Genomic DNA, 18,215 nt, shown 5'->3' with positions numbered 1-18,215 from the left:
TGGGCTGCTGGATACAGAGGGGTAAAAGGGGTGATCAAGGAAGATAAAGACGTAGCAGAGAGCTTGAATGAATTCTTTGCTTCTGTCTTCACAGAGGAAGATTTGGGTGGGATACCGGTGTCGGAAATGGTATTTCAAGCGGACGAGTCAGAGATACTTACTGACTTCACGGTAAACCTGGAGGACGTAATGGGGCAGTTCAGCAAACTGAAGAGTAGAAAATCTCCTGGACCGGATGGTATTCATCCTAGAGTACTGACAGAACTGAAAAATGAGCTTGCGGAGCTACTGTTAGTGATATGCAACTTATCCTTAAAATTGAGCGTGGTACCGGAAGATTGGAGGGTGGCCAATGTAACGCCCATTTTTAAAAAAGGTTCCAGGGGAGATCCAGGAAATTATAGACCGGTGAGTCTGACGTCGGTGCCGGGGAAAATGGTAGAGGCTATTATCAAAAACAAAATTACAGAGCACATCCGAGGACATGGATTACTGAGACCGAGTCAGCACGGCTTTTGTGTGGGGAAATCTTGCCTGACCAATTTACTTCAATTCTTTGAAGGAGTAAACAAACATGTGGACAAAGGGGAGCCGGTTGATATCGTGTATCTGGATTTTCAAAAGGCATTTGACAAGGTACCTCATGAAAGGCTACAGAGGAAATTGGAGGGTCATGGGATAGGAGGAAATGTCCTATTGTAGATTAAAAACTGGTTGAAGGATAGGAAACAGAGAGTGGGTTAAATGGGCAGTATTCACAATGGATAAAGGTAGTTAGTGGGGTTCCTCAGGGGTCTGTGCTAGGACTGCTGCTTTTTAATATATTTATAAATGATTTAGAGATGGGAGTAACTAGCGAGGTAATTAAATTTGCTGATGACACAAAGTTATTCAAAGTCGTTAACTCGCGACAGGATTGTGAAAAATTACAGAAGGATCTTACGAGACTGGGCGGCTAAATGGCAGATGACGTTTAATGTGAGCAAGTGCAAGGTGATGCATGTGGGAAAAAAGAATCCGAATTATAGCTACGTCATGCAAGGTTCCACATTAGGAGTTACGGACCAAGAAAGGGATCTGGGTGTCATCGTCGATAATACGCTGAAACCTTCTGCTCAGTGTGCTGCTGCGGCTCGGAAAGCGAATAGAATGTTGGGTATTATTAGGAAAGGTATGGAAAACAGGTGTGAGGATGTTATAATGCCGTTGTATCGCTCCATGGTGCGACCGCACCTTGAGTATTGTGTTCAATTCTGGTCGCCGCATCTCAAGAAAGATATAGTAGAATTGGAAAAGGTGCAGCGAAGGGCGACTAAAATGATAGCGGGGATGGGACGACTTCCCTATGAAGAAAGACTAAGGAGGCTAGGGCTTTTCAGCTTGGAGAAGAGACAGCTGAGGGGAGACATGATAGAGGTATATAAAATAATGAGTGGAGTGGAACAGGTGGATGTGAAGCGTCTGTTCACGCTTTCCAAAAATACTAGGACTAGGGGGCATGCGATGAAACTACAGTGTAGTAAATTTAAAACAAATCGGAGAAAATTATTCTTCATCCAACACGTAATTAAACTCTGGAATTCGTTGCCAGAGAATGTGGTGAAGGTGGTTAGCTTAGCAGAGTTTAAAAAGGGGTTAGACGGTTTCCTAAAGAACAAGTCCATAAACCGCTACTAAATGGACTTGGGAAAAATCCACAATTCCAGGAATAACGTATAGAATGTTTGTACATTTGGGAAGCTTGCCAGGTGCCCTTGGCCTGGATTGGCCACTGTCATGGACAGGATGCTGGGCTCGATGGACCCTTGGTCTTTTCCCAGTGTGGCATTACTTATGTACTATTGATGGTAAAATCGTGTTCCACATTTCTACACAATTCTCAGCCAAAATGATGCTGAACTGAAAATCCCTCAAATGTAATACCAATAATATTTCCTGACTAGAAATCAGGGCTAAATTGCTATGACCCCCCAAAACACACACAAATTACCTCCTAAAAGACCCATAACACTGAATAATGATTTGGACATTCAAAGATTTCTTCCTGTCCTCCTACTTCCCCAGAGTTGGAAGACTAAAATCCAATATATAACTACAAGTTGGAGCAAGGAAATATTTTACATAAAATCTAATAAGAATATACCCTCTTGGCACACAGCACAAAAATATCAAAATTAATGAATGGCATATTACTAGCAGCTAGATGTGTCATCACTAAATATTGGGAGAGACAGACACTCCATATCCTTTTTGAGTGGCAACAAAAAGTTTTACAAATTGTTATTATGGATCAAATATACAAAATACAGACAAAAAAGGTACAAGCAGCTGACAGCTGGGAACAGGACCGCCAAAGACAAACAAATAGGAATGGAAGAGTGGTAGAATCTGAATGATTTTCAGAGGACTGTGTTCATGAGGAGCTGGCTAAACTATAACAGTGGACAAAGCGATGGGGCAGAATGGCATACATCTTAGGGTACTGAAGAAACTTAAGGGAAGTTCTAGTGGCTCCGTGGCTGACCTTTTCGATGCTTCTCTAGAATCAGGAGTGGTCCCTCAGGACTAGAGAATAGCAGATGTGGTCCCTCTCCACAAAAGTGAAAGTAAAAGCAGAGCCGGTGGTGGGAGGCGGGGCTGGTGGTTGGGAGGAGGGGATAGTGCTGGGCAGATTTGTACGGTCTGTGCCCTGAAAATGACAGTTACAAATCAAGGTAAGATATACACAAAAAGGTAAAATTATGTATCATACCTGATAATTTTCTTTCCATTAATCATAGCTGATCAATCCATAGACTGGTGGGTTGTGTCCATCTACCAGCAGGTGGAGATAGAGAGCAATCATTTTGCCTCCCAATATGTGGTCATGTGCTGCCGGAAACTCCTCAGTATGTCGATATCAAAGCTCCATCCACAGGACTCAGCACTTAGAGAATTACACCCACAAAGGGACACTCTGCCCAGCTCACCACCGCCAAAACGGGGGAGGGGAGTCAACCCAGTTCATCCCCACACAAGTGGGGAGGGGAATCCGTCCAGCTCATCCCCGCGGAGCGGGGGAGGGACACCACACCCGCCGATGTGGGGGGGATCTGGCTTATCCTGCGACCGCAACCGTCGGAGGAGCTGGCTGACCCTAACACCGCCGAAGCGGGAGGGATATAAGGCTGCCCTACTGCCGCACGAAGCGGGAGGGAGCGCCGGCAGAATTTAGGTCTCAATCCAGCCCCGAAAACGGAGGGAAGAGGAATGCAGCAGCTCACTGTAACACAAAATCGTCTCAACTCCAGAAGAATTCAATCGAAAAAACTTGAACACGAAGATCCTCCTGAACAGGAACTGAAGACTAAACTTGAACCTGAAATGCAACCAGAATATAAACAGTACAGATATCTGGGAGGGGCTATGGATTGATCAGCTATGATTAATGGAAAGAAAATTATCAGGTATGATACATAATTTTACCTTCCATATCATCATGCTGATCAATCCATAGACTGGTGGGATGTACCGAAGCAGTACTCACCCAGGGCGGGACATAGAAATCCCTGACCGCAACATTGAAGCTCCAAACCGGGCCTCCGCCTGAGCAGCCACAGTAAAGCGGTAATGACTGGAGAAGGTATGAGCCGATGCCCAAGTTGCCGCCTTACAAATCTCTTCCAAGGAGACGGACCCGGCCTCTGCCATCGAGGCCGCCTGTGCTCTAGTGGAGTGAGCCTTCAGTTGGATAGGCGGCACCTTCCCCGCGGCCACATAAGCCGCTGCAATGGTTTCCTTGACCCATCGTGCCACTGTAGGCTTGGATGCCTGCAGACCCTTACGAGGACCTGCGAACAGCACAGATGATCAGACTTCCGGAAATCATTGGTCACTTCCAAGTATCTGATAATGACTCATCTCATATCTAGATATTTGAGAGCAGAGTACTCCTCTGGGTAGTCCTCCCTACGAAAGGAGGGTAGGCAGAGCTGCTGATTCACATGGAAGCGAGAAACAATCTTGGGCAGGAAGGAAGGCACCGTGCGAATAGACACTCCTGCCTCAGTGAACTGCAGGAAGGGTTCCCGACATGATAGCGCCTGGAGCTCGGAAACTCTGGCTGAAGTGATAGCCACCAAAAAGACTGCTTTCAACGTCAGGTCTTTCAGAGATGCCCTCGACAAGGGTTCAAAAGGCGGCTTCTGCAAGGCTCTTAGCACCAAATTGAGATTCCACGCAGGCACCACCGAGCGCAGAGGAGGGCGCAGGTGATTAACTCCCTTGAGAAAGCGCACCACATCTGGCTGCGAGGCCAGGGAAGCACCCTTCAGGCGACCCCTGAAGCAAGCCAGAGCCGCTACCTGGACTTTAAGGGAACTGAGCGACAGGCCTTTCTCCAGACCTTCTTGCAGGAACGCCAGCACTGAAGAAATTGGAGCAGTGAAGGGAGAAAGTGAGCCTGCCTCACACCACGATGCAAAGGTACGCCAAACCCTGGCGTAAGCAGTAGAAGTAGAGCGCTTCCTCGCTCTCAGCATAGTGGCGATGATCTTGTCTGAGAAGCCCTTCTTCCTCAGACGCTGCCGCTCAATAGCCAGGCCGTAAGACCAAAGGGGGAGGGATCCTCCATCACCACAGGACCCTGATGCAACAGGCCCGGCCCCGCTGGCAGCCGCAGAGGGCCGTCCACTGAGAGCCTGATCAAGTCCGCATACCAGGGACGTCTGGGCCAGTCCGGACACACCAGGATTATCCGGCCCGGATGCTTTGCCACCCGGTCTAGCACCCTGCCCAACATGGGCCAGGGCGGGAACACATAGAGAAGCTCCTGTGTCGGCCACTGTTGGAGAAGAGCATCTACTCCCAGAGATTGAGGGTCCCGTCCTCTGCTGAAAAAGCGCGGCACTTGGCAATTGGCCGATGACGCCATCAGATCTAGGCTCAGCTGGCCCCAGCGCTTCGTGATGTCCAAGAACGCGTGAGCCGATAGCTGCCACTCTCCGGGATCCAAGGTATGGCGACTGAGAAAGTCCGCCTTGACATTCATGACTCCGGCAATGTGGGCCGCCGACAGCTGTTCCAGGTTCGCTTCTGCCCACTGGCATAGATTCGTGGCCTCCTTGGCTAGAGGGGCGCTCTTGGTACCTCCCTGGTGATTGACATAGGCCACAGCCGTGGCATTGTCCGACAGGACCCGTACTGGCTTCAACGCCAGTACCAGGAGAAACTCCAAAAGCGCCAACCGAATGGCTCTGAGTTCCAGGAGGTTGATAGACCACTTTGCCTCTGCAGGAGACCAGAGCCCCTGCGCTGTCCTTCCCAAGCAGTGGGCTACCCAGCCCGTCAAAGAGGCGTCCGTCGTGACGACAACCCACTCCGGGGTCAAAAGAGGCATCCCTGCGGACAACTTGTCTGTCCTCAGCCACCAGCTCAGCGCCTTGCGCACCGCTGGGTCCAAGGGAAGGCGCACAGCGTAATCCTCCGACACTGGAGTCCAGCGCTGCAGCAGAGAGAGTTGTAGTGGTCTCATATGAGCCCTGGCCCAGGGCACTACTTCCATCGTGGCCGTCATAGCCCAACAGCTGCACATAGTCCCAAGCCCGAAGAGGAGAGGCTACTAGGAACTGGTCCACCTGAGCCTGAAGCTTGACAATCCGATTGTCCGGCAGGAACACTCTGCCCACTTGGGTGTCGAAACGAACTCCCAGATACTCCAGGGACTGAGTCGGGCGCAGCTGGCTTTTCTCCCAGTTGATGATCCACCTCAGGGAGCTCAAAAGAGCAATCACCCGGTCTACAGCTCTGCCGCACTCTGCATAAGAGGGGGCTCGGATCAACCAGTCGTCCAGATAAGGATGGACTTGTACTCCTTCCTTTCGTAGGAAGGCCGCGATGACCACCATTACTTTGGAGAAGGTCTGCGGAGCAGTAGCCAACCCGAACGGGAGGGCTCTGAACTGAAAGTGTCGGCCCAGGACTGTAAAACGCAGAAAGCGTTGATGAGGAGGCCAGATAGGAATAGCAAGTAAGCTTCCTTGATGTCCAAGGATGCCAGGAACTCCCCTGCCTTCACTGCCGCTATAACAGAGCAGAGAGTCTCCATTCGGAAGTGCCGAACTTTCAAGGCCCGATTGACCCCTTTGAGGTCGAGGAAAGGCCGTACAGAACCTCCTTTCTTTGGTACCACAAAGTAAATGGAATAACGTCCCTTGCCAAGCTGATCTTCTGGCACTGGAACGACCGCACCCAGGCGGATCAGATTGTCCAAAGACTGCTGCACTGCCACAGCTTTGACCGGAGACTTGCAGGGAGAGTGCACAAACCCATCTCTTAAGGGTCGGCAGAACTCTAGCTTGTAGCTGTCTCTGATGACTTCCAGCACCCAAGCGTCTGAAGTTACCCTGGTCCACTCGCCCAGAAACGAGGACAGGCGTCCTCCAATCTGCACTGGGCCATGGACCAGGGCCCCGTCATTGGGTACGAGACCCCGGGGGAGGACCGGAGGACGCACCTCCGGGACGGCGGTCTCTGCGAAAGGAATGCTGCTTGGGGGAGAAGTTCCTCTTGAAGGAAGAGGGGGCAGAGGAGCCCGACTTGCCCGGGCGATACCGACGGGCTTCCTGAAACCGTCCTTTGGAGGAACCGGGGCGAGCATCACTGGCCCGAGCCCTGACCTCTGGTAACCTCTTGCCCTTAGACGTGCCGAGATTGGTCACAATTTTGTCCAGCTCGACCCCAAAGAGCAGCTTGCCTTTAAAAGGCAACTTAGCCAGGCGAGACTTAAGAGGCGTGGTCAGCAGACCAATGCTTCAGCCAAAGCCAACGCCGTGCAGAGACTGTCTGAGCCATACCTTTAGCCGAGGCTCTCAAGACATCATACAGCAAGTCTGCCAAATAAGCCAAGCCCGATTCCAGGGCCGGCCAATCAGCCCTCAAGGAAGGATCCGAGGGGGAAGCCCGCTGCACAATCGTCAGGCACGCCCTGGCCACATAGGAGCCGCAAACTGAGGCCTGCAAACTTAAAGCAGCCGCCTCCAATCTTCTGTCTTGGGCGTCCTTTAGGGCCGTGCCACCTTCCACCGGCAACGCCGTTTTCTTAGTCACCGCAGTGATTAAAGAATCCACGATAGGCCAAAGAAAGGCCTCCCGTTCACCTTCAAGGCAGAGGATAGAGGCGGGACATAGCCCTAGCCACTTTGAGGCTCGCTTCTGGGACATCCCATTGAGCCGAAATCAAGGTGCGCATGGCCTCATGCACGTGGAAGGTTCTAGGCGGGCGCTTCGTCCCCAGCATAATGGCGGAGCCAACAGAGGCTGAGGGAGAGACATCCTCCGGAGAGGAAATCTTCAAAATGCTCATGGCCTGCACTAACAGGTTGGGCAAATCCTCTGAGCGAAAGATCCGCGCTGCAGAGGGGTCATCCGCTCCATCCGAGCGGGAATCCGTCTCCTCCAAGGAATCCCCAAAGGACCGTTGGGAGAACTCAGATACGCTGCCCTCATCTACATCAGAGGAGACAAAGTCCTCTAGGGCCTGGAAATTCACCCGAGGGCGTTTGCTTCCGGAGGCCTCAATCCCTTTATCGGACAAGGGAGCAGGGGCAGCGTTTTGCATAAGGAAAGCCTGATGCAGCAGCAAAATGAACTCAGGGGAGAAACCCCCCAGACTGTGCACTTCTGCAGCCTGGGTCACGGCCCTAGACGCACCCTCAACCTGCGCTCCCGAGAACGGGGGAGAAACATGCTGCGCATCTAAAATGGCGTCCGGGCGTGAAACTCCGAGAAGGAGCCGCGTGGGAAGAACGGCGCTTAACTTTGGCTGCTTTTTTGCCGTCGCCCGAATCAAGGGCGAGCATAGCATTAACGTCTCCCACCTCGAGGGCGGCCCAAGAAGAAGCCGTCCGAGCAGAGTGGCCGGCCAAAATGGGGGATGGGCTTTTATGGCGGGAAAAACCGCCGCACCGGAGGAAGAACCGGGACACTGACCGGCCTCCCAACTGACCGCCCAAAAAAAGGCGATTCAGGTTTTGAAACCCCCGCATCCCCGCTAGATGCGCACGACGCGGTCCGGGGAGCGATTCTTCGCGCCCTCAGCCCTCCGACGCCATAGGCCACGTGGAGACCGATCGGGGAACCCCCTTGCCCACTACAAAAGGTAAAAATTACCTGCTTTTCGCTCCGAGCTGTAACGAACTGGTGTCCCAGTGAGCAGCTGCAATAAACGCTGATATAAACGTTGAAATAAACACCCTTAAAGGACGTCCAAATTTTTTTTTTTTTTAAACGGAGCCAGCGGGAGGGGGGAGAAAAGGAGGGACCTGGCATCACCAGGTTTGCACTTGCTCAAGAAGAGCCCTCAACCCCAGGTACTCAACAAAACCTAAAGATTAGGCTTGGAGACCTAGCCAGAGCTGCTGCTGTGTGTGACCACCACCTGCTGAGATAGAGAACATACTGAGGAGTTTCCAGCAGCACATGACCACATATAGGGAGGCAAAAGGATTGCTCTCTATCTCCACCTGCTGGTAGATGGATATAACCCACCAGTCTATGGATTGATCAGCATGATGATATGGAAGTAGCACATATGAGTTTGTCTTGTTGGGCAGACTGGATGGACCGTGCAGGTCTTTTTTTGCCGTCATCTACTATGTTACTATGTAAAGAAGAGGTTGGGAGCTGCAGGCCAGTAATCTGACTTCTGTGGGCAGTAAATTAATGGAAATGTTTTTAAAATAGAGAATAGTAAAGGTTTTGGAATCCAATGGATTACAGGACCCAAGGCAACCTGGTTTCACTATATGCAGGTCTGCTCAGACAAATCTGACTAATTTCTTTGATTGGGTTACCAGACAGTTGTATCGAGGGAGAGTGCTACATGTGGTGTATTTAGATTTTAGCAAAGCCTTTGACATGGTTCCTCATAGAGAACTAATAAATAAACTGAGCGCCCTCGGTATGGGACCTAAAGTAAATGTACTGGATGAGTGGAAGGAGACAGAGGGTAAATGAAGCTCATTCTAAGGAAAAGGATGTTACCAATATGTTTCCAGTATTTAGTGATGACACATCTAGATGCTAGTAATATGTCATTTATTAATTTTGTATATTTTTGTGGTGTGTGCCAAGAGGGTGTATTCTTATCCACACTCTTATCACATCTCGCTTATCCACACTCTCATCACCTCTCACTTAGACTATTGCAAATTGCTTCTCACAGGTCTCCCACTAAGCCATCTCTTTGCCCTTCAATCTGTTCAAATTTCTGCTGCAAAACTTATATTCCACCAGTGTTGCTATGCTCATATTAGCCCTCTCCTCAAATCACTTTATTGGCTACCTATCCGTTTCCGCATACAAACTCCTCTTATTGACTTACAAGTGCATTCACTCTGCAGCTCCTCAGTACCTCGCCACTCTTGTCTCTCCCTACACTCCTCTCCATGAACTCCGTTCACTGAGTAACTCTCTCTTATATACACCCTTCTCCACTGCCAACTCCAGACTATGATTCTTTTAGCATGGTGTACCATATGCCTAGAATATACTTCCTGAGCCAATACATCAAGCTCCATCTCTGGCAGTCTTCAAAGCTAGGCTAAAAGCCCACATTTTTGATGCTGCTTTAATGCTAAAAAATGCAGGGTCATGCATTTGGGCTGCAAAAACTTGAGTAAACTGTACAGCTTAGAGGGCGAAGAACTTTTGTCCACAAAAGAAGAGCAGGACTTAGATGTGATTGTTTGTGATGATCTTAAGATGGCCAAACAGGTAGAAAAGGAAAAGGCAATGGCACAAGCTAGAAGGTTGCTTGGGTGCATAGGAAGAGGAATGACCAGTAGGAAAAAGGAGGCAATGATGCCCCTGTATAAAGACACTGGTGGGACCTCATTTAGAATATTCTGGAGACCGCACCTTCAATAAGATATAAACAGGATAGTGTTGGTCCAGAGGGTGGCTACTAAAATGGTCAGTAGTCTTCGTTATAAAGCATATATGTATACTTTGGAAGAAAGACAACAGCAAGGAGATATGTCAGACATTTAAATACCTATGCAGCATAAATGCACAGGAGGCAAGACTTTGAATTGACTTGAAGCTCTGGAATGAGGGGGCATAAGGTGAAGGTGAAAGGAGATAGACTCAGAAGTAACCTGAGGAAATACTTCTTCATGGAAAGGGTGGTGAATTTGCAGAACGGCCTTCTGGTGGAAGTTATGGAGACAAAATCAGTTCTTGAATTCAAAAGAGCTTGGGCCAAATAAATACATAGAATCTCTAAGGGAGTGATAGGGAGAGTAGATGGCATGGATGGGAAAGGGGATGGGACTTGATATATCCCCTTTCCATGGTTACAATCAAAGTAGTTTACATATTATATACATGTACTTATTTTGTACCTGCGGCAATGGAGGGTTAAGTGACTTGCCCAGAGTCACAAGGAGCTGCAGTGGGAATCAAACCCAGTTCCCCAGGCCACTGCACTAACCACAAGGATACTCATCCACTCCTAGGCAGACTAGATAGGCCATATGGATCAACTTTCTTTAAATTAGTCCCCTTATTTTCTAACTCTTCTTACTCTCTTACCTATCTATGTGTTCCATCTTTGCTTACACCCTAAGTTGTCTATTAAAATGTTTTGTTACGTATTACGCTCAGATTGTAAGTAGTATACTATGCCATACTTTGTATATTTAAATACTAGTAAAAAAAAGCCCGTTTCTGAAAGAAATGAAACGGGCGCTAGCAAGGTTGTCCTCTAATGGCAATTATGTTTTTAAGGGAACTATTAGGAGAGAGTATGTGAGAGAGAGAGTGAGTGAGTATGTGTCAGAGAGAAAGAGTGTGTGTCAGAGAGAGAGTGTGTGATTGACAGAATGTGTGTGTCTGTGTGAGTGAGAGAGTGTAGTGTGTCCCCCATGTGCACCAATTATGCTCTCTCCCCTGCACTCATCCATATGCAGCAAACGTCCTCTGTGCCCTGCCCCCTTCATCCATCCATGTGCAGCATCTCTCCCCTGCCCCCTCCATCCATTGTGGTGCAGGAATTCTCCTTTATCCCTTGCCCTCCCCCCCTACATATGCATCAACTCTGCATTCTCCCCTGGCCTCTCCTCCATCCACCCATATCCAGGGCCTCCCTCCCTCCATCTCTCTCCCCTCTGACTTCCAGGCCCCCTCCCTACCTCTTTCTCTGTGTGCCCTCCGAGTTCCAGAACCCCCTCCCTCCCCTCCCCTTCGAGTTCCAGGACCCCCTCCCTCCCCTCTGAGTTCCAGGACCCCCATTCTCATTTGAGTTCCACAGCCCTGCGCCTCCCTCCCTCCCCTTCGAGTTCCAGGACGACTCCGCTCCCCTCTCCTTCAACTTGCAGGATGCCCCCTCTCTCCCTCCGAGGTCCACGCCCCCCTCTCCTCCAACTTCCACGCCCCCGCATCTCCCTCCCTCTCTCTCTCTGCCCTCCAAGCATGACCTGTCCTCCGGCAGCCCCTCGCCTTCCTAAGTGCTGGCTGTATTTTAAAAATTCTTACCTTGGGGTGCGGCGTCCACAGTGAAGGCGAGCGGCGCTTCACACTGCCTTTGCATGTGTCTCAGCTCTGCCGCTGGTTCCGCCCTTCCGGAAACAGGAAATGAGGGCGGGACCAGAGGCAGAGCTGAGACACATGCTGGCTGTATTTTAAAAATTCTTACCTTGGGGTGCGGCATCCACAGTGAAGGCGAGCAGCGCTTCACACTGCCTTTGCATGTGTCTCAGCTCTGCCTCTGGTCCCGCCCTTCCGGAAACAGGAAATGAGGGCGGGACCAGAGGCTGAGCTGAGACACATGCAAAGGCAGTGTGAAGCATCGCTCGCCTTCACTGTGGATGCCGCACCCCAAGGTAAGAATTTTTAAAATACAGCCAGCATGTGTCTCAGCTCTGCCTCTGGTCCCGCCCTCATTTCCTGTTTCCGGAAGGGCGGAACCAGCGGCAGAGCTGAGACACATGCAAAGGCAGTGTGAAGCGCCGCACCCCAAGGTAAGAATTTTTAAAATACAGCCAGCACTTAGGAAGGCGAGGGGCTGCTGGACAGGTCGTGCTTGGAGGGCACAGAGAGAGAAGGAGGGAGGAGTGGGGGCTGGTAACTATACACAGTTCCCTCGAGGGCAGGGCGATTATGAACCCTATGAACACTACACGGCTTCACTGCCACGCTGCCATAGAGTCAGCTTCAGAACGTTGGAGGTGCGAATTATTATATTAGATTTTTACTGCAGTAATTTTCTATTGCTTATATTTGACTTAATCTTGCTGTACAATGCCTTGAGTGAATTCCTTCAACAAGGCGGTAAATTAATCCTAATAAATGCACGTATGTAAAATCATTGTAATTTAATAAATGCCCCATTTCCAATATAAATCCTATCACAAAACGCTCTCAAGGTGCTGCCTTTAGCTTTTGGAGAACTAACTTAACCACTGATTTACTTCTCCTGTTTTTCTTTTATTTCATAAGGTTAGCCATTTCTTTATGACCTCTAAGAAAAACAGTTAACATACAAGACCTACTATGTTTCTATTGGCAACAAGAATTAATCAAGTTCGTGTGTGTGTGTATATATATATATATATATATATATATACACATACATATACACACACACATACATATACACACACACATACATACACACACACTAATTGATGTTCTTTTTTGAGATGCTTTTATCAACATTTAGTATAAACCTACAATTTTTGATTAATTTACAATGACTTTTATGAAGAATATTAACATACAGATTTATAAATGATTTTGTTATACTGATAAACAATTTTTGTATTGACAACAAAAATGGTTCAAATTGTTGAACTGTTTATGTTCTCTTTTGATGACATGCTTTGTATTGCCATTTAGTGTAAATCTGTAATTATTGATCAGTACACAATAAAAATATTGAGATAAAAAAAAAAAGAATATAACCTCTTGCTCAGAAAGAGGAAGCAGGATACTAAATTCCCCATTAGCACCAGCCTCTCAAATTTCAATTACGCGTTTGCCAGGCTTTCTCCTAACTTGTTTAATATCTTCATTTCAGATAACAGCACCCGTATACAATATTTAATGCAAATTATTTTCCAAAGGATACCTAATAACTGGAACAAAGAAAGTTCTTACAACCATAGGAAATGATAAATCACGTGGGTTTAGGAAGGGAAGAGAGGGATGCTGTGCTGGGCGACTGTCTTCTTCCCCAACCAAATCTCAGTTGAACAAAATTTGAAATTTCTGACCAAAAATTAAATCTCTAAAATCAGCTCAATCTTGGTTAACTATAAAACTAATCACTTCATAGCCCACAACTAGATGTTTCTTCCTCGAGTCACCTATCAACGGAACTGAGATTACATAACAGGAGTGAGGAACATTAGATCCTCTAAAATATCTCTTTCCTTTACTTTTACTCCTTTCTGCACACTGAGGGTGCTCGCCAAGCTTTTACCCAGGGGGATGATGAGGAAGCGCATGTAGCCAAGCCAGTCTGAGGTCCTGCTGGCTAGCTGTTTCACAAAGAAACGCAGAATGGCACTGAGATAGCTCTGTCCGCCCACAGCCACAACTTTCACTGGTCGTGGTACCGATGAGTTGCAGTTGCAGCTGAAACAGAAAACAACAGAGTTATTCCAACATCATCATCACAAGGACATTAATACACATGTATTCTCTAACATTCCACAGCAGTCCAACAGTTTACTTCTATGTCTTTACATTCTACACTATGGATATATACAGAAAACACTCTCCCCAAGCTGAGTCCCTTCACTGGCCCTGTTTTCCAGCATGGGTTGTGCTTGTAGTTATTGGTCATTTTCCTTCTGAAACCATTTTAAAAATTTTAAAACTATATTTTAAAGTGCTTATTAAAGTTGTTGGTTGACAAATAAAGGTTTATTTAATAAACAACCTTTAATAAAAAATTGTGCATTTTTGTTTTCCTACCATACAGATGTGTTATTAAAGACCCAACATGTTTCAAACATATGTGCAATAAAATTATAGTAATTAAATATGAAATATGACTAAAATTAAGAGCGAACACATGTGCATTAAAAGTTATGCACTCAATATGTAGAAAACATGTAAAATGAAAAATAAAGATAAAAAGGTTTCCGAAGTGCGGAAAGGCAGATAACCTTTATCGTGACGCCAGGTTTCAAAAATACACCAGACTCTCACATAAGCTAAGGACATAGAACGCTTATGCAACTTCAACATGGTGGCACTTTAAAGGAGTAACTCTTCTTCTTAGATGCACCCTCTTACGAGCCATGCCATAAGCAACAACAGAGATGGGTCTGGTATCACCACCTGTCCCTGTCTAAGCAGACTGGACATCCAGTGCAGAAGAAGCAGGTAGTCTACCATCAATCACATCAGATATTCATACCAAGGCCTACGCGGCCAATTTGGCATTATCAGAATTACCAGGCCGGGATGCGACTCTTTGGTGAATGTCTGCCCCATCACCAGCCACAGTGGGAACACATACAAAAGGGATTCCTTTGGCCAAGGAAGAATCAGTACATCGATCCCTTCCGACCTCATCTCCTTCCAGTGACTGAATAAAATCAAGCAACTTGGGCACTAAATTGCTGTCACCATCAAATCCAAATCCGGACAACCTCAACAACAAATCACCTTCTCGAAGGCATCTCAAGACAGACACAATTTCCCTGGATCCAAGGTGTGGATGCTCAGAAAGGCGTTATTCGCGCCTGCTATGTGAGCTATTGAGAGATCTTAAAGATGAGATTTTGCCCATTCCAGGAGGCTTCCACCGCCACTTGATGGCTTCTTGTACCACCCTGCTGAATGACATATGTCACAACTATGGCGCTGCCGGAGAGCACTCTGATGGCCCTGCCTTTGAGAAGTTGCTGAAAATTCTCCAGAGTGAGACGGATCACTCTGGACTCCAGCCTCTTGGTCCATTATTGAGCATCCTCTGTCGACTAACGTCCCTGGGCCACCTGACCGAGAGAATGGGCTCCCCAGCCACTAAGACTGGCATCTATCATTACCGTGGTCCATGCTGGGGATTCTAGACTCAGGCCCTTCTCCACATTGTCCGTTTGCAGCCACCAGTGAAGACTGCATCGCACCTCCCCCTGAAGGAGCACACGCCTCTCCAGCACATCATCCTGAGGAGACCACTTCACAAAGAACACTAAATGCAAGGGATGCATTTGCACTTTGGCCAATGGAATCACCTCCAGAGATGCCGCCGTGAACTCCAGAGCTTGCAGGAAGTAATCCCAGGCTCAAGGAGCTGAGCTGAAAAACGACAATGGATCTGACCCTGCAGTTTGAGAATATGCAACCCAATCAAGTATCAAATCGAACTCCTAGATTTTCAGAAAGCTTTTTATAAAGTTCTTCATGAGAGACTCCTGAGAAAATTAGAGTCATGGGATAGGAGGCAAGGTTCTGGTGTGGATTAAGAATTGGTTATTGGACAGAAAACAGAGGGTAGGGTTAAATGGTTATTTCTCTCAATGGAGGAGGGTAAAGAGTGGATTGCCACAGGGAAATCAGAACGAGTGAGGTGATCAAATTTCCAGATGATACAAAACTATTCAAGGTTGTTAAAACATGTGCGTACTGTGAAATATTGCAAGAAGACCGGGCATTCAAATGGCAGATGAAATTTAATGTCGACAAATGCAAGGTGATGCACATTGAAAAGAATAATCTGAATCATAGTTACTTGATGCTGGTGTCCACTTTGGGGGTCAGCGCTCAAGAAAGATCTGGGTGGTGTTGTAGATAATACGCTGAAATCTTCTGCTCAGTGTGTGGTGGTGGCCAAAGAAGCAAATAGGATGCTAGGAATTATTAGGAAAGGGATGGTGAATAAGACCGAAAACACTATAATTCCTTCGTATTGCTCCATGGTGCGTCTGCACCTTGAGCATTGAGTTCAGTTCTGGTCGCTGTATCTCAAAAAAAAAGATATAGCGGAATTAGAAAAGGATCAAAGAAGAGTGACCAAAATAATAAAGAGGATGGAAATCCTCTCATATGAGGAAAGGCTAAAGAGGTTAGGGCTCTTCAGCTTGGAAAAGAGATGCATGAGGGGAGATATGATTGAGGTCTACAAAATCCTGAGTGGTGCAGAACGAGTAGAAGTGAATCGATTTTTTACTCGTTCCAAAAGTACAAAGACTAAAGGACACTCAAAGAAGTTACATGAAAATACTTGGAGACAGGTGACTCTTGGAAATATTGACAATCCAGCCCAGTTGTTCGAGAAACTGGACTACTCAAGCTGTGTGCTGCTCGCTCTCATGGAAGGACTTTGTCCTTATCAGCCAAACTGTCCAGACAGGGATGTACTAGGATTCTCTCCTTCGAAGGGCTGCTGCTGCTGCTACTACCACCACTACCTTGGAGAAGTTGTGAGGAACAGTTGCGAGACCAAAGGGCAGAATGAAAAATTGAAAATGCCACCTCAAGAAAGCAAAACACAGGAACCTATGATGCACCCTGCGAATGTGGAGATACGCTTTTGAAAGATCCAGCAACATGAGAAATTCCCCACTACAAGACTTAAACAATAGCCAACTGTAGTGTTACCATGTGGAAAAACTGAGGGCTCTGTTCACCCACTTGAATATCCAAAATTGGATGAAAGGTGCCCTCTTTTTTTGGGTACAACAAGGTGCCCTGTTCTTCCTGAGGCACCGCCACAACAGCTTGCATAGCAATCAACTTTTGCAGTGTGTCTGATGGCTCCCGCTTTCCATCGGGAAAGGCAGGGATTCTCCACAAGTAAATCTGGAAAGGGTCGTTCAAACTCCAGTGAACAAGTGTTGCAAATAATTTCTAGAACCCACTGGTCTTAAGTAATTTAGATTTACTTCTGGGCGCCCACACCAGGCTCTCTGCTGCCCACCCCGATGGCCACCCCGAAAGGCCTGGGTCCTTGGAAAAAAATGATTCCTCCGAGTTCCACTGAACCTACCAGGATGGTAATGCCTATCATCCAGAAAATAGCCACATGCGGAATTGCCTCTACCTGCACTTCAGGGTTTGTGTTCTGGTAACTGAGGAACTTTAGAGTCACCTAGGCTGCATACCAACTTATTCAACTCTTCACAAAAAAGCACAGAACCCTGAAAAGGAAGCGTGTAAAGTTTCGACTAAGAAGCTACATTCGCTGCCCAGCCCGAGCCACAAGGCTCTGCAGGCTGTCACTGAGCGCATCATATTCTTAGCAGATGCTCTCAGAAGATCATGCAAGGTATCAGCCAAAAAGGAAAACCCTTTCTCCAACCTAGAAGGAAGTCCCTATCAATGGCCCTCTGGTCAGACGGAGGGGCATCCAGAAGTCTGCATGCCCACCAGACCAAAACATATGCATGTCTGCAGTGCCAATGCAGAAAGGTCTCCATCCTTACATCCTGGGGATCTTTAAGGGCTGCATCGCCGTCCACAAGGTTGGTAGTTTTCTTTGTGACCGCCATCATAGGTTGACGGAAGGTATCTCTGTCTTTGTGAAATGAAGTACAGCTCCCCCATTGTTCTCACCACCCTACAGGGCATGTCTGGAGATTCTGCCTGAGCCATGTCCCACAGGTCTTGTTTCATAAGAAGGGACTTAGGTGGTCTCCTTATGCCTTTCACCAAAGGGTCCACTTTTTAGCCACGCCTTCCACAACAACCTCATCCTCAAAGTTCAGCACAGCAGTGATCTAGGCTACTAATTCCGACATCTCTTCCCTATGGAAAATGAGGACCACCAAGCGATCCTCCCCTGGGGGAAGGTCTCCCTCTGGAACTGGATCTTCCTTGTGGTCAGAAAAGTACTCTTCATACCAGTCCTGCTCCAAGATCCGCCAATTCCTCAGCCCAGTCCATCTTTGACTGGTCCAGGAGCCTGTCCCTCTCCAGGGTGTTCTCCCCCACAGCTTTCCTGGACTGCCAGGCTCTATACACGGACAAAATGAACTATGTGGGAAACTCGACCCCCCCCCCCCCATCAAATTCTTCTCAACAGCTACAGGATCCAGGAGGAAACCCTCTGGAACAAACGAGGATGCTCAGACCGGTGGGCCAAATCCAAAATGGCAGCAGTTTCTGCCAAAGGGCCCACTTGCACATAATCCCCAGTGGTAGCTCCCAGTGCCAGATTCTCCCCTCGCAGTCCTTCTGACACAGCTACTGTCACTGGCTTCAGCTTCCCACAGAGCCGG

The 18,215-nt window shown here is 47.9% G+C and overlaps 1 protein-coding gene across 1 annotated transcript in view; it reads right to left on the bottom strand.

Annotated features, from left to right (window-relative positions):
* Nucleotides 1-18,215, bottom strand: part of PACS1 (phosphofurin acidic cluster sorting protein 1) — a 419,530-nt gene that overhangs the window by 215,625 nt on the left and 185,690 nt on the right. Inside the window, exon 16 of the mRNA XM_030219186.1 lies at nt 13,463-13,617. Coding sequence (XP_030075046.1) covers nt 13,463-13,617 — 155 coding nt within the window. The remainder of the gene's footprint in view (nt 1-13,462; nt 13,618-18,215) is intronic.

Source organism: Microcaecilia unicolor, chromosome 11 (assembly GCF_901765095.1).
Source record: "Microcaecilia unicolor chromosome 11, aMicUni1.1, whole genome shotgun sequence".
NCBI classification, from domain to species: domain Eukaryota; kingdom Metazoa; phylum Chordata; class Amphibia; order Gymnophiona; family Siphonopidae; genus Microcaecilia; species Microcaecilia unicolor.
The sequence above is the reverse complement of the archived record's forward strand: the minus strand, read 5'-3'. Positions and strand labels throughout refer to the sequence as shown.